The sequence below is a fragment of the Dendrobates tinctorius genome, unplaced genomic scaffold, assembly GCF_039654945.1.
Source record: "Dendrobates tinctorius isolate UK_male_01 unplaced genomic scaffold, ASM3965494v1 ptg000095l, whole genome shotgun sequence".
Classification (NCBI taxonomy): domain Eukaryota; kingdom Metazoa; phylum Chordata; class Amphibia; order Anura; family Dendrobatidae; genus Dendrobates; species Dendrobates tinctorius.
This window is the reverse complement of record NW_027361763.1, coordinates 20761795-20779151: the sequence shown is the minus strand read 5'-3', so window position 1 is coordinate 20779151 and position 17357 is coordinate 20761795. Positions and strand designations below refer to the sequence as shown.

Below are 17357 nucleotides of genomic sequence, written 5' to 3'. Positions count from 1 at the left end.
CTTTTTGGAGTGTGCCAGTGTTTGATCTTTTGCATGGTTTTTACCCCTGAGCACCTAACAGTGGTTGAGCTTGATCCTATCCGCTTGTAGTTATTGTCACCCAAACAGGCAGCTGGAATCCTCATAAAAAACTTGATGTTTATCGCCAGTGGATTTTTTTAATTTTCTTTGATGTTTTAAATATAGATTTTTTTCTTTGCGGTTACTGGATAATTTGTTCTCTTTCCAAGACCTTTGCTGCTCAGGAGCCGGCCTGATGCTTACGTGCATCGCACCCTAATTTCCCACACCGGTGAGCTGCTGATTGTTCATTTTTCCTCATTGCTCACCCTTGACTGCCTCATCCTATATGTCCACCATATGGCTGCTGTCATTGCCACTATCACTGCATGGCAACCGCACATCCCATGGCTATCTTCCCGTTGTATTTTAGAGTACTAGACTTGACAGCTTCTGCCGGGACTGCCATCTCTTTGCCTGTCCTGACCTAATTCTCTACCTTGGGAATTCTGCCACTGCCACTGCACAGCCAAACTGACTGCCTGCCCACTGTGTTTTATAGTGCTAGACTATACTGCAGATGAGGGGTCCGCCATTGCTAGCACTACAATGCCAGATATCTTCTTTGCTGCCATGTTCTAATACTATAATGTGTGTCAACTGTCGTTGCCTTTGCAGCTGCACAGCCACACTTAACATACATCTCCACGGTATTAAATCACCACCAAGAAAAAGAGAAACCAGTCATATAGTCCAAAATTTATTATTCGAATACAGGTTTTCAAAAAACAGACAATAAGTAAAAAAAATACTATTACAAAAGGACGCACAAAACAGGAAATAATTTGTAATTTATCTGATAAAATATACTAAAACCATGATATTAGTCACATGCCTGATATGCACACAGTTATGAAATTAAGCAAATAAAGTGCATGGTTCAAAAAAATCAAAGATTATAATACCACATCAGTGAGTAAATATGAGTGAAAATTAAGTACGATCTTATAAAAGTGAAAATGCAATAGTAAAAATTAAACCGTAATAAAGGGTAGTGTTAGGCTATGAAACAAAACGTGCAGTAAAACATAAAAGTGCTAAGTGTAAATAGCAATTATAAATGCACTTACAGAGATAGTGTGGCACGTTTTGTATACCTGGATGGCGTCCTCCCCAACGCGCGTTTCAGCGCTCAGCCTTCCTCCACGGTATTTTATAGTGACAGATCGTACTGCTGCTGGGCCTGCCATTGTTTGCCTTATGCTAGAGTGCCAGGCTGTATTTTGGAGTGGGTAATTGTTATTTTTTAAAAGGTTTGTTGACAACAAGCCATTGCTTCTTCACTTTGAAAACATCTAAATGGTTCCAGCTCCATAAAAAAAATATTTTTTGCTAGCCTTATGAAAAAGCTTTTGCTTCTTCAATCATCAAAAAAAGTCATAAATCCTACTTCCCCCAGCAAAAATAAATGTTGAATCTCCCCTTGTTAAAAAGCCATACCTTTTTCATTTCAATCAGATGCTTTGCAGTATATTCAAGGAAAATTTATCAATGTTGACGATTATGAATTTCAAACGCTTCGATCATCTCTTAAAGTAAATTAAAGTATTTGCTCTATATATTCCAGACATTTAAAGGACAATCAACAGCTCTATACTAAACAAAATCTAGGAATCTGAAGATTGTTTGGTCTTTGTACCATTAAAGAGAATCTGTCACCTCATTTTTCGAGTTTCAGGTGCCGGCACCGCCATCAGGGGCTTATCTACAGTATTCTGTAATGCTGTAGATAAGCCCCGATGTAACCTGAAAGATAAGAAGAATGAGTTATTTTACTCACCCAGGCATTCGGTCCGGTCTGATGGGTGTCGCCGCCCAGTCCAGCGCGTCCCATCTTCTAACGGTGACGTCCTCTTCTTTGCTGCCTGTCGTGGCTCCTGCGCAGGCGCCTGCACACTGCAGGACTCTGGTCTGCCCACAACAGTGCAGAGCAGTGCGCCTGCGCAGGAGCCACGACAGGCAGCAAAGAAGAGGATGTCACCGTTAGAAGATGGGAGGCACCAGACCACAACACCCATCAGACCAAGACCAGACCACCCCTCGGTGAGTATAATCTAACTCATTTTTCTTATCTTTCAGGTTACATCCGGGGCTTAGCTACAGCATTACAGAATGCTGTAGATAAGCCCCTTATGGCGGTGCCGGCACCTGATACTCGAAAAATGGGGTGAGAGATTCCCTTTAATTTAACATTCACTTCTATTTTCTTGTGCATAATTGCTGTTTTATTTCTCAGATCAGCTACGGTGCCACAAATCCTCATTTATCCAATAAGCAGATGTATCCATCCTTCTTCCAAACTCTTCCCAGTGATCAAACTCAATATCTGGCAATAGTTAAACTTCTCAAATATTTTGATTGGACATGGATTGGCGTTCTTGCCTCAGATGATGATGGAGGGCACACACAAAGTCAGGAGTTAATCAAACAGGCAGAAGTTTATGATATTTGCATTGAGTTTATTCTAACAATGAAAACTGATTTCACAAATGAAGAAAACAGCAATGAAAAGAACAGAAGGATATTTCAAAAATCAACCTCAAACATTATTGTACTTTGTGGCACAATTTCATTTCTCACGGTACAATTTATTGAGGAGCAAAGCATTTCAGGAAAGGTGAAGACTCTGATTATACCAGCGGGGTCAAATATTCACATTCTTTCATCAGTAAAACGTAAAGCGTCATGTGATGGCAGCCTCATATTTTCAGCACCAAATATAAAGATCCCACAACTGAAAACATTTTTAGAAGATATTAGTCTTGAACATCGTCCAAATGACCCAATACTTGAACATATTCTAATGGTATACCTGAGCTGTAAACCTTCAAACCCCATCCTAAAAATGTTGGCTGAAAATGATTATCAACACAAAATTAAGAATTGCAATAAGACGGTAAAACTACAAGAAATTGGCAGCAATCATTACTACACTAAAACATTTAGAACCACCTATCACGTATATACCGCTGTCTATGCCATGGCTCACGCTCTACATGAAGGCCTTCTCCATATGCCAAGAAATGTTAAATACAAGTTGAAGGTAGTTAAATTCTTTTCCTGACATTGTATTGGACACTTCTTTTCTGGAAGTCAGATTTTTTTTGCTCATTTGTATGCACTTGGGTCTGTAGAGATCTCAGAGCATAATCAATGATAACATACATTCAATTTCCATTGGCCAGGTTCAATGCAAATCACATTTTTGGTATAAATTTGAACAAATGGCAAATTCCAATGACGATAGATATACTAATCACTAGTAGAAACAAATTTGTCATGTTAAACCATCTGGGGATTGTACAGAAATTAGAGGTCCTGGTGAATTTAAACAATTTAAGAATGGATTTGCACAAATCTTCAAAAACGCTTGCTGCCTTTTTAAGCATTGCAGAAGATTGCATCAGTCGCAGAAGGCTGTTCTGACCTTAGGCATAATGGATTGGGACATTCCACCTAAAGCCCTGAAGCTATCACATCATATGCTATAGTGTAGCTAATCAGTTGGGATTTATATAGCCTGAATAAAAGTCAAGGCAGAGATAGCAGTTGCCATTTAGCATAATTATAGGAGAGTTAAAGTATGTCATAACTCAACAGCTTAGCAAAAGAGATAGGAAGAGAAAGTCCTAAGGGTCCCGTCACACACAGCGATCTCGCTAGCGAGATCACTGATTTTGTGACACATCAGCGACCTCGCCAGCGAGATCGCTGTGTGTGACAGGAATCAGCGACGGGCCCCCCTGCCGGTTATCGCTGATCGTCGTCGAATGTCCCGGGCTGTTTTTCGATCGCTGGTCTCCCGCTGCCCAGCGCGCATCGCTGCGTGTGGCAGCGAGAGACTTGCAATCAGCGACGCTGGACGCTGGTTTCTAATGTAAACATCAGGTATCAAGGAGCTGCGGCTCCTGGATACCCGACGTTTACATTAGAAACCAGCGTCCAGCGTCTCTGGTCCTGATCGCTGGGGCTGTCTATGTGGCAGCTCACCAGCGATCAGCCTAACGATGTCCCAGCGATCCCATCATGTCGGATCGTTTGTGGGATCACTGGGACATCGTTTAGTGTAACGGGGGCTTAAGCCATTGAACTAATCCTCCATACAGTAACGTATTGTATAAATGCAACAAGCAAGCTGTTAAGCATACTAGTCTGGGAATGACATAGAGATTCAGTTGATAGGTGAGATAAAAGCAAGGAGAGTGTCAGCAGCAGTGTCAGACTTGATCGCTGATAAAGTGTAGCTGGTATATGTACTACTGAATTTAAAGAACAATTACACTTTTTTTGCTTCTTTCTTATTTCACCAGAAAGCATAACCTAGTTAGAACAATAGTACTGTATAGAAAAGTGTCTGAAATCTGTGTCAGACCTTCTGCTTGCTGGACCTAAGGGATTATATTGAATTTTTGCATCTCTTCTCTTATCTTTTTTTGTGAGGGGAGGGAAGAAATATTTGCTTTATAAAAATATAAAAGAAAATTGTTTGAGTTTCACAAACAATTATTTTTTGCATATCTGTTTGACTAGTCAAATTTTACATCTTTACACAACACAATAACACAGTGCCCTCTTGCAGATCGTGACTTTTTGGTCATGTACCCTCCATGCATTTCCTAGTTAATCACTTTATTCAAGGGAATACATTTTTTATGTGAAAAACATAGACATTTAATTGAATTATTTGAATTATTGTTTTTTTTCAAACCTGTTTTACTAGTTCAATTTGACAGTCGTACAGGTCTCATGCACACTGTGTGTCACAATCCATTTTTGGATCTGTGGCAGATCTCGACTCTCATATTAAAACTTTTTTCCTTTCTGGCCATCGGGGGTTAAGGTCAGTTTTACCCCCCTGGTGGCCGCTGGTGTCACTGCACGTTTAGTTAGTCTTCTGGTGAGTTCCCCCCCCCGGTCGCCGCTGGTGTTACTGCATTGTGATTAATTATCTATGCAGGTGGAAACCACTCCCACCTTCCTACATAATCTCACCAGGTGCACCAACTGTTGGTGATATTGTTCCTCTTTGTAGACCAACCTAGCTGAAGTTCAGAAGCTGACAGAATTCTGGTGGGCTACAGTTCTTTGCTGTTTCCAAGTGTCTAACTCTGCTGTCCTGGAGCATTGCAGCAGAGCAAGCTAAATGCTGTTTTGTATTACCCCATTCTGTTGAAATCCTTTCCTTCTGGGTTTTTGTGCAGTACACCTTATTCCCAGTCTCACCTCCTGGGGAGGGGGGTTGGGATTTAGCTCAGGAATAAACAGGAGACAGGGAAAGGTCAGAGACTTGGGCCTCACTACCATTAAGTGTACCTCCAAGGTAAGGAGAGTCAGGGCCCTCATTTAGCCTTAGGGGAAGTTCAGGGGCCCTGGTTTCTCATCCCCTCTTTTCCCACTACTGCCCCGTGACACTGTGGCCTGATGCTATACATTTGCTTTCTGTATTTGTACATAACAACCACTCATTTTTCATTATATGGTTTTTGAGAAATGTTCAATAATTGAGCATGAAAATATTGTCAACAGTTAATTATAGTGCTGTACAAAATGTATGGTAAAAAAAATTTGGCAATGAATGGTGTGGTGTAAAAGAAAAAAATACATACCATATACACAACAGCTAAGAATGTGAAATCCACTAACAGCAGAATGAATACCACCAAGACCGGTACCTACTGACAGGGCAGTAGCACTCCCAATTGTAGGACACAAGTGGTCACCTTTGTCTCAAGCAAATGTATTAGTGGGAAAAATCAGAGGGTGGTGTGGAGTAAATGGCACATCGATTTTCAACGTGACGATTTTACTTCTAAGGCCAGGATCACACATGTGAGAAACTCAGACGAGTCTCACATTTTAACACCCGGCACTGCCGCCGACACTTGGGAGCGGAACCTGAGGCTGTATGTATTTCTGTGCAGCTGCAGGTTCCGCTCCCAAGTGCCGGCGGCAGTGCCAGGTATTAAGATGCGAGACTCGTCCGAGTTTCTCGCATGTGTGATCCCGGACTAACAGTGACATTGTCAGTTTGAGGCCGGGGTCACACTTGTGAGTGCAATGCAAGAAACTCATGTGAGTCTCTCGCCTCAATACCCATCACTGCCGCTGGCACTCGGGACCGGAGTGTGTGGCTGCATGTATTTCTATGCAGCTGAATGCTCCGGTCCAAACCATCAGCGGCAGTGCCGGGTATTGAGGCGAGAGATTCGCATTGCACTCGCAAGTGTGACCCCGGCTTCAGTCAGTGATCTGCACAGAACAATCTGCCTGATCACAATAACTGAGAGGGATACTTTTTGGGCCATGTAGCAAAAACAAAACATAAAAAGTCTGTTACTGCACTGTCTTATTTTATTTGCCTTTGGTTACTACCAGGACACCATAGCTATATCTCTCTCCTCAACACTAAAAATGGAAATCCAAAATTGAAAAGCTTTTGGATTATGAACTCACAGGTTGAATAGATATGTTAATTATATATAAATAATGCAAAAATATGCATAAAATATTAACCTCTTAGCGACCAGAGGTGTTTTTGGTTTTGCAGTTTCGTTTTTTGCTCCCCTTCTTCCCAGAGCCATAACTTTTTTTTACTTTTTGGTAAAAATGGCCATGTGAGGGCTTGATTTTTTGTTCGAGTTGTACTTTTTAATTACACCATTGGCTTTACCATGTTGTGGGGAGGAGGACCCCCATACAGTGATTGGGCTGGAACCAGGGGGACCGCCATCAGGGTTGTTGAAGAAACCACATCAGGGGGATTACAAAGGGAGACATGCGACTGAAGTTGTCAGGGCAACAGGGGGCGGGGCGAGGGTAAAAGGAGCAGGGGACGCGCTGAGGTGGCAGTTGGCAGAGAGCCTGACAGGAGAGAGGAAGCCGTGCGGCAGAGAGAGGACTGTGGCAACTGACGGTGTGGAAAAGAGAGACAGGCAGGAGTCTGAAAAAGGGAAATTTGAGACTTACCGAAGGTTGACGCGTAAGAGACTCTCCCCGGGAGTTTCCCCCCGCAAAGATTCAGATAAAGTGACGGCCGCTGATTCCCTCCGTGGTGTGACAGGACCGGGATCTCAGGCGACCGCTGCGACGACACAGCAATCCGGTACAGTGGCCAGGACACTGCCCCCCTGTCTTCTCCCACAGCCGCGGCCCCGTCATCACCGACCTCAGGGGACGTCACCTCGCTATAGGCGGCCGCAGTGCCCGTCCCGGTTACTGAGGGGACACTGAGCAGAATTTGTTAACGTTTATGTCTTTTTTGAAACTGCGTCATGACCTGGCTGGGGAACGAGCGCCTCTAAACGGACGCCTGGGAGATTGACCCCCTGAACAGTTTCTTCAGGGCCCGTTGTGCCCCACCGACCCCACTTCTTCAGGGCCTGTTGTGCCCCACCGTGCCAGCTTCTTCAGGGCCCGTTGTGCCCCACCGACCCCATTTCTTCAGGGCCTGTTGTGCCCCACCGTGCCAGCTTCTTCAGGGCCCGTTGTGCCCCACCGACCCCATTTCTTTAGGGCCCGTTGCGCCCCACCGCCCAGTTTCTTCAGGGCCTGTTGTGCCCCCATCGTTCCGGTTTCTTCAGGGCCTGTTGTGCCCCATCGTTCCGGTTACTACAGGGCCCGTTGCGCCCCACCGTCCAGTTTCTTAAGGGCCTGCTGCGCCCCATCGTTCTGGTCTCTTCGGGGCTGGACAAGCACAAGTCCTTCCGGGAAGTCGTGGATTACAAGGCAGCCACATCTGCAACCCCTGAGTGGTCGTGAACTCGAGCGACGCCCGGAAGGCTAAGTGTATTATAGAGAAAATAAGGACCCTTTTTGTTTTTTTTTATGTTGTTTTACGAGTCCCTGCGAGGACAAATAAGTGTTTCCCCTTTTGTCTGATTTAAGCAGTTTTAGCCCTTGCGGCTTTAAAACTTATAAAAGTTTATTTCACCCCACATTCAGTCTCGTGTCTCGTCACTGCATCCTGTGAGCCTGCTCGAACCCTACACTTGGCGTAGTCGGCAGGATGCAGTCTCCGAGCGCGGACAGTGGTAGCCCCGAACATGGGGGAGCTGTAAGCTCTGTAAATAATGAGGGTCCCCGTACCAGCATCTCATTGGGGGCCATGTTGAACAACCTGCCTAGATTCTCTGGCTCAAATACTATGCTATGGAGCTGGACAGAGCGGATGAGGGGGCTTTTTCGGATGCACCCAATGACCCCTGACCTGGAAGCTGAAGTGGCACTCATGGCCCTAGACGGGGAGGTGCGGAGGTCAGTGATGTTGAAACCCCCGGGGCACCGCAACACTTTTGAAAAGGTGTTGCAGATAGTGGAACAGACCCACGGGGATCCCACTAATGTGGGAGAGTTAAGGACCCGACTGTTTAGCCGGATGCAGGCAGAGGGGGAGACGATTACTCAGTATATGAATGTACTCCAAGAGTTGCATACGGCTATTGAAAGAAAAGATGGGGTAGGGGTAGGACCTGTTGACATAACCCTACGTGACCTACTGGTGACTGGACTGCGAGATCCACTGATAAAGCAGGCTTTAAGGGAACGGATCAGAATGAATCCCCAAATCGACTTTTCAGAAGTGGGAAGTCAGGCACGGGTTCAGGAGCAAGAGCAGGGGATGGCGGTCCCCATGGGGAAGGTCCGAGGTGTGGAGGCCTCCTCGAACACAGTTGAGGAACCTCAATGGGTGGAGGAGATGAAGCGTGAATTGAAAAATATAAAGAGCGAGTTGGCTGAAGTAAAGAGAAGAACCGAACCGGAGACTGGACGACCCAGTGCTAATCCCGGTCCCTGGGGGTCACGCTCTCCGCGAGGTGGTCAATCTCTACCGGCCCGGTGTTATGAGTGTGGAGAACCAGGCCACTTCGCCCGAGAGTGTCCGCGGCGTGGGAGAATACCCACCCCGGCGGCCATTAAACTAAAGGGCTCCGGGCTGGGGGGACGCCGCTCGGAGCCGAAAACCACAACTAGGGGTGGTGGAAGTCCCGAAGATTTGGTAGCAAAGTGTCCTGAAGTTTGGGCAGAAGTAGAGGGCCGGGCCGTCCGGTGTCTGGTGGACACGGGGTCACAAGTAACCACTATGCCCGCAGCGTACTTTCAACAAAACTTTCCGGAGGCAGCAAGGCCTCAGTGGGGGCCCATGATTAGACTAGTAGCCGCCAACCAACTGCCGGTTCCGGTTGCCGGGGTAGTGTGGGTGCAGGTGACGTTGTGCGGTAAACCCCTCGGCCGCAGAGGGGTGGTGCTGACTCAAGGAGAAGCTGATCAACGACACCCCGTCACCCTAGGCATGAATATTTTAAAAGAGTTTGGTAACCTGTTGCTTAATGATCCCACACAAAGGACACTGAAGCAGTGGGGTTCTCGCACAGCTCAGGGACAGGTATTCCAGCAGCTGGTGCGAGGTGCGCGGGTGCATCGGGACTGCCAGGAGGGTGAGGCTCTGGGCAAGGTCATCGCGACAGCAGCACCCCTGCTTGTGCTGCCTCCTGGACAGACAGTGGTGGCCCTGCCAATTCGGGCCCCGATACCTTTGGAAGGCGTAGAGGTGCAGGTGGAGCCGTGTCACTCAGAGCACTTACCTCCTGGCATACTGGTGGCCCGTTCCCTCGCTACGGTGCGAAAAGGAACCGCCCTGGTCCGCTGCGTTAACCTTGAAGACCGAGATATCATTCTGAAAGCACGGACTGTACTGGCCAAACTAGTAAAGCCTCTAGAAGAAGTGCTGCCCGCTGCTGCGGTTCAATTACGAGTACACCCCGAGGATCCCGGGGAGGTAACAATACGAACCCTACAGGCCCACGAAGTCTCGACACAAGAGAAGGGCCGAAATATTTTGGAGCAGATGCGGGCCGAGCTTTCTGGACTAACTGCGGCCCAACTTTCACAAGTAAAAGCATTGCTGGGACAGTACCATGAAGTATTTGCTAGTCATGAGGACGACTTTGGGTGTACCACCGCCATCACTCATGAGATCCCCACAGCAGGAGCGGCCCCTATCCGAGAACGATATCGACAGATCCCGCCACAACTCTATCAGGAGGTGAAAACTTTGCTGGCTCAGATGCTACAAAAAGGGGTGATACGGGAAAGTCAAAGCCCTTGGGCGGCCCCCATCGTGTTGGTTCGGAAGAAAGATGGTACACTACGATTCTGTGTGGATTATCGTAAATTGAATGCTTGCACTATTAAAGACTCATACCCACTGCCCCGCATAGAAGAATCTCTGTCTGCATTGGGTAAAGCAACATATTTTTCGACCCTGGACTTGGCCAGTGGGTACTGGCAGGTGCCTATGTCAGAAGAGGACAGAGCTAAGACGGCGTTCATAGTGCCCATGGGACTGTTTGAGTTTAATCGAATGCCATTCGGGCTGGCCAACGCCCCCGGGACATTTCAGCGATTGATGGAGCGATGTCTAGGGGATCTCAATTTTGAGGCCACGTTGATCTACCTGGACGACATCATCGTCTATGCCGCCTCCTTCGAGGACCACCTGAAGCGGTTGGGACAGGTACTCAGCCGGCTGCAAAAGTACGGGTTGAAGGTGAAGCCTCAGAAATGTCACCTATTTCGCTCTCAGATTGAGTATCTGGGTCATGTCGTTTCGGCAGAAGGTGTGAGGCCATCCCGGGAGAAGATTGCTGCTATCCAGGAATGGCCTACCCCCGAGACGGTGAAAGACGTGCGGGCTTTTCTGGGGTTAGCTGGATATTACCGTCGTTTCGTAAAGAATTTTGCATGTCGAGCTCGAGCCCTACATGACCTGCTGAAGGGGGCTCCCGCTGGGGCCAATGGGCGAAAAATCCAGTGGCAAGACCCTCAGGAAGAGGCCTTCCGAGATCTCAAGGCTGCACTCTCGGATGCCCCAGTGTTGGCTTATGCGGATTTTTCTCAGCCGTTCATCCTGCACACTGACGGGAGTCTTCACGGGCTAGGAGCTGTGTTGTCACAAGTTCAGGATGGCCGGGAAAGGGTGATCGCATATGGAAGCCGTTCACTCCATGACTCAGAGCGTAACCCTGACAATTACAGCTCTTTTAAGCTCGAGCTCCTCGCAGTGGTGTGGGCTATGACGGAGAGATTCGCAGAGTACCTAGCGGGCTCCGAGGTGGTAGTGCGAACTGACAATAACCCACTGGCTCATTTGGAAAACGCCAAGTTGGGGGCTTTGGAGCAGCGATGGGTGGCCCGAATGGCGAAGTACAATTACAAGATTATTTACAAAAGAGGGGCCGAGAATGTTCATGCAGATGCTCTCTCTAGGATTCGACATACAACTCCTGGACAGAATCGAGACGAAGAATTAGAAGGAGAGGAAATACCGTTCGCTCTTACCGCTGCCGTGCTCACCAATGTTGATGCAAAAGTATCTTCCCCAGAGGCCCACAGGGGCATCCTGGAACAATCTCGTAATAAGTGGATACAACAGCAACAAGAAGATGAAGAAGTTGGACTTCTCCGGAAATGGGTCGCTGCTGGTCAATTACCCACTGACACTCAACGACAAGCTTTGACCCAAGACCTGTCGCTGATGCTGCGACAATGGGAGAGACTGATTATCCGAAGGGGATTACTGTACCGTAAGATCACTTCGCAAACAACCTCAACGACTGTTTGGCAGGTGGTTACGCCCGGAGCTCAGCTACACGAACTGGCTCGAGAGGCTCACGAAAAAGGGGCCCACTTTGGAGTCAAAAAGACTTTGCAATGGTTACAACAGAAAGTTTATCACCCACGCTTGTCGGCTGTTGTGGACGAAGTTTGTCGTACTTGCCGCTTATGTGAATTGGCCAAACCGCCTGCTCAGAGGGCCGCAACACAGACGATTGTGACTTCAGAACCCTTGGAGCTCTTGACGGTGGATTATCTGCACATTGGTCCCGCATTCCAGGGATACGAACACTGCCTCGTCATGGTGGATCATTTCACTAAATTCGCTGTGGTCACCCCTACTCGAGACCAGACCGCGGAGTCAGCCGCCTCCGCAATTTGCAGAAATTTTATACAAGTGTACGGCTGTCCTCAACGCATACATTCCGACCAGGGAGCATGTTTTTTGGGGAAAGTTATGGAGGAACTACATCATCTTTATGGGATTGATAAATCCCGGACCACACCATATCACCCGCAAGGGAATGGGGCTTGTGAGCGATTTAATCGGACATTGATTCAAATGCTACGCACTCTGGAGAGTGACAAGAAAGCTCGTTGGCCTGAATATGTTTCTGAATTAGTGTGGGTTTATAATAATCGGGTACATCGAGTAACGGGCTATACTCCTTATTTCCTGCTGTTCGGACGAGAGGGTAAAGGGATCACGGAGGTAGAGTTGGACCCCGAAGAGCCTCGGCCCTGGACCGGAGTGTCGTCTTGGGTCCGAAATCATCGCCACAGGTTGCAAACTCTTCACCGAATTGTACATACCAAACTTCAAGACTGGGAACACCCCGGGAAGAATACAACCTCCCCTCCCCATCTCCAAAGCGGGGACCGTGTGCTTGTACTAGATCAACGCCCCCAGAATAAACTGGAGTCACGTTGGGAAGAGAGTCCTTATCGGGTACTACGCCGTATCCATTCAGAAGGACCTGTGTACGAAATACAGCCCGAGCAGGATGAAACACTGCCCACTCGCATTGTGCATCGTAATATGTTACGCCTGTGTATTTCTTCCGACCCGAAGCAACTGGAACCCGTCCCGAAGACATCCGAACCGGAGTCCATATGCTGGGACTCAGACGACGAGGATTTCCCTCCAGTTCCCAAGGGCCCTCCACCCAATAATGAGCCAGTTGACACAATTAACCCACCGGCATCTTGCAGCTCACCGACGTCCACCACCCCAGAAGATTCCACCCCAGTCGAACTTAGACGCTCCGAGCGGTCAACAGCCGGCAAACCCCCCGAACGGTATGAACAAGACCAGTTCGTATGGCAACAAATATTGACACCTTTACAGACCAATCTCAATAGACTAACACCCTCGCCCGAGGACTGGCGAGCTTACAGGGTGGGGGAATGTGGGGAGGAGGACCCCCATACAGTGATTGGGCTGGAACCAGGGGGACCGCCATCAGGGTTGTTGAAGAAACCACATCAGGGGGATTACAAAGGGAGACATGCGACTGAAGTTGTCAGGGCAACAGGGGGCGGGGCGAGGGTAAAAGGAGCAGGGGACGCGCTGAGGTGGCAGTTGGCAGAGAGCCTGACAGGAGAGAGGAAGCCGTGCGGCAGAGAGAGGACTGTGGCAACTGACGGTGTGGAAAAGAGAGACAGGCAGGAGTCTGAAAAAGGGAAATTTGAGACTTACCGAAGGTTGACGCGTAAGAGACTCTCCCCGGGAGTTTCCCCCCGCAAAGATTCAGATAAAGTGACGGCCGCTGATTCCCTCCGTGGTGTGACAGGACCGGGATCTCAGGCGACCGCTGCGACGACACAGCAATCCGGTACAGTGGCCAGGACACTGCCCCCCTGTCTTCTCCCACAGCCGCGGCCCCGTCATCACCGACCTCAGGGGACGTCACCTCGCTATAGGCGGCCGCAGAGCCCGTCCCGGTTACTGAGGGGACACTGAGCAGAATTTGTTAACGTTTATGTCTTTTTTGAAACTGCGTCATGACCTGGCTGGGGAACGAGCGCCTCTAAACGGACGCCTGGGAGATTGACCCCCTGAACAGTTTCTTCAGGGCCCGTTGTGCCCCACCGACCCCACTTCTTCAGGGCCTGTTGTGCCCCACCGTGCCAGCTTCTTCAGGGCCCGTTGTGCCCCACCGACCCCATTTCTTCAGGGCCTGTTGTGCCCCACCGTGCCAGCTTCTTCAGGGCCCGTTGTGCCCCACCGACCCCATTTCTTTAGGGCCCGTTGCGCCCCACCGCCCAGTTTCTTCAGGGCCTGTTGTGCCCCCATCGTTCCGGTTTCTTCAGGGCCTGTTGTGCCCCATCGTTCCGGTTACTACAGGGCCCGTTGCGCCCCACCGTCCAGTTTCTTAAGGGCCTGCTGCGCCCCATCGTTCTGGTCTCTTCGGGGCTGGACAAGCACAAGTCCTTCCGGGAAGTCGTGGATTACAAGGCAGCCACATCTGCAACCCCTGAGTGGTCGTGAACTCGAGCGACGCCCGGAAGGCTAAGTGTATTATAGAGAAAATAAGGACCCTTTTTGTTTTTTTTTATGTTGTTTTACGAGTCCCTGCGAGGACAAATAAGTGTTTCCCCTTTTGTCTGATTTAAGCAGTTTTAGCCCTTGCGGCTTTAAAACTTATAAAAGTTTATTTCACCCCACATTCAGTCTCGTGTCTCGTCACTGCATCCTGTGAGCCTGCTCGAACCCTACAATGTCATGTACTCAAAAACAGGAATAAAATTCCAAGTGCGGTGAAATTGCAAAAAAATATAACCCCACACTTGTTTTTGCTTTTTTTTTCTCATAGGTTCAATTAACACTAAAGCTGACCTGCCATTATGATTCTACAGGTTCTTTTTCATCTAAATGGTGAAAAAAATTCCAAACTTTGTTAAAAAAATTGCGCCATTTTTGTTACCGGTAGCGTCTCCACTTTTCATGATCTCGGGTTGGGTGAGGGCTTATTTTTTGCATGCTGAGCTGACATTTTTAATGATACCATTTTGGTGCAGATACAATCTTTTGATCATCCATTATTGCATTTTAATGCAATGTTACAGCGACCAAAAAAACGTAATTCTGGCATTTTGACTTTTTTTTCTTACAGAGCTGTTTAACAATCAGGTTAATGCTTTTTTTATTGATATATCTGGCGATTCTGAACCTGCGATACCAAATATATGTTTGTTTAATTTTTGTTTTATTTTGAATGGGGGCAAAAGGGGAGTGATTTCAACTTTTATATTTTTTATTTGTTTATATTTTTAAAAACAATTTTTTTTACTTTTGGCATGATTCAATAGTCTCCATTGGAGACAAGAAGCTGCCATAATCCGATCGTCTCTGCTACATACAGGCGATGATCAGATCATCTGTATGTAGCATAATACCTCACTTGCTATGAGCATCGTCCACTGGACAGCGCTTACAGCAATCCAGCAGTGACAACCAAAGAGGTCTCCAGGAGACCTCTGGTTGTCATGCCTAATCATTAGTGACCGGGGTCACCAATGGGCAGATTTCCGGCACGATTGCTGAAAGTGCATGCAAAATGCCACTGTCAGAGTTTGACAGCGGCATTTAACGGGATCCACCCACGGCTGTTCCGGGTATATGTCGGATGTTCCAACCACCTGACATATGTTGGGAAAGAAGTGGGCTCAGCGCCTGAGCCCACTTCAAAGGGAGGATGTTTGACATCGGAATAAATTTACGCATGATGTTGGAAAGGGGTTAAAAACATCTCGATTTATTCTGAATCAAATAATGAGCACCACATGCAGAAATACACACACAGGAACTGGTATGCTGTCAAATAGGTTATTAATGGTTTTCTATGGAATTGTCTGACAACCCAAATGTACTTAGGCACCTAAATCATGAAAATTCACCTTTTACCTTTACATTTAAAATTGTCAAATAGTAATTCCCCTACTATGCTCATAGACAGACAAGTCTGGAGATGCTGCAAGTCATAGTAGCACATTTAGATCTCGCAGCTTGCTCACGATACCAAAAGCATTATGCTACCTAGCATTGTCATGTTGAAAAATGGCTCCTGAGACACTTTCATGTTCCTTTGTGAAGACCTCTACGTGATATGGCCCACATGGTTTCAAAGTAAGTCACCTGCTTTCATTGCTTCAAACACATAAAAGAACTCATCACTTAATCAATAGGACTTCCATTTCAGCTTACATTAATGTCTTGCTCTGCAAACATGATAGACTTTGAAGTCAAAGTCATGCAAACTCGTTGTGATGGTTTGTGTAGACACAGTTTGTCCACTTAGGCTTTGCACGTGACGTCTAATTTCACTTGCATTACAGAGTGAGTATTACATGCCATTCTTCAAATCTGGCAAGACAACATGGGCAACATCATAAAGAAGCCTTCATGAGGGAGCATCACAATCTTGGGACAATGGCAAAATGTTTGACGGTCAGACCCTTCTAGTCTTCATTCCAGGTCAATAACAACTCAACATTAGAGCTGAGCGAATATGTTCGGAAGACAATAGCCAAACATAAATCCAGCATGAATATGGTATATTCGGATTTGTGATCGGTAACATGAGCATTTTTCTTAAAATCGTAAAAAGTCGGTAACATTTGGTAAAAGATAGAATAAAAGAAGTTAATTCATTTGCCGCGTTCATTAAAATCACAGCGTGACAGGTTAGAATAGAATAGATAGAATATATGTAGAATAGATATTTACACATACTTTATAATACATACTGTAGATATATAGGTATGATACACATATATAGATATATATATTAGGGATGAGCAAGTATACGCGTTAGGATTCGATACTCGGCGAGTAATGCGGTACTTGAAATCTAGCAAGTAAATTTCACTACTCGCCTCGCAATATTTGGAACTCCCGCCTGGCATGTGTCAGCCAATCACAGTAAAGCCACCGCCTTCTTTGTTGTGGCATTACTGTGATTGGCTGGCCGCGAAGCCTCATATGTGTGTGCGGGCTCTGTCGGGCTGATCGGGGGTCTGTGCGGGCTCTGCCGGGCTGATCGGGGTCTGTGCTGCACAGACCCCTGATCAGCCCGGCAGAGCCCGCACACACACAGCCCCACAGACCCCGCACATATTCTCCTCCTGCACAAATAGTCTCCGCCCATTACTCGCATTTCCCATAGACATACATTGGACTCGTTACAAGTACCCATGTATTAGGAGCTACTCGTAACGAGTACAGCAAGTCCGAGTAGTTCACTACTTGCTCATCCCTAATGTACTGTATATATATTGCATAGATAGAAGAAAAGCTGACTTTTCAGCAGCAGGGATAGTGTAAAATCACAGCAGGGGCTGACAGAATAGAAGAGATGGATTACACACAGTAAATACATAGGTAGATATACAGATGTCTGTGACAAATACAATTAGTACAGTGTGTGTGCAGATTAATGTGCATGTATTTAATTAAATAAAGATTATTTTTCTGAAAAAAAATGGCGTGGGCTCCTTCATAATTTTTGTAACTAGCAGAGGGAACGGTCTTGGCTGAGGGCCGATGTTTATAGCTTGTGAAAGGAGGTAATACCCATTGAGCTTCCCAGGCTATTAATATCAGCTCACAACTGTATACTTAGCCTTTAATGGCTATTAAAATGATGTAGGATCCCCTTATAATTAATTACAAGCAAAGGCTT

The 17357-nt window shown here is 47.0% G+C and overlaps 1 protein-coding gene across 1 annotated transcript in view; it reads left to right on the top strand.

Moving 5' to 3' along the window:
• Positions 1 to 17357, top strand: part of LOC141098813 (vomeronasal type-2 receptor 26-like) — a 42005-nt gene that overhangs the window by 3330 nt on the left and 21318 nt on the right. The window contains exon 3 of the mRNA XM_073586789.1: positions 2297 to 2956. Within this exon, the coding sequence (XP_073442890.1) occupies positions 2297 to 2956 (660 nt within the window). The remainder of the gene's footprint in view (positions 1 to 2296; positions 2957 to 17357) is intronic.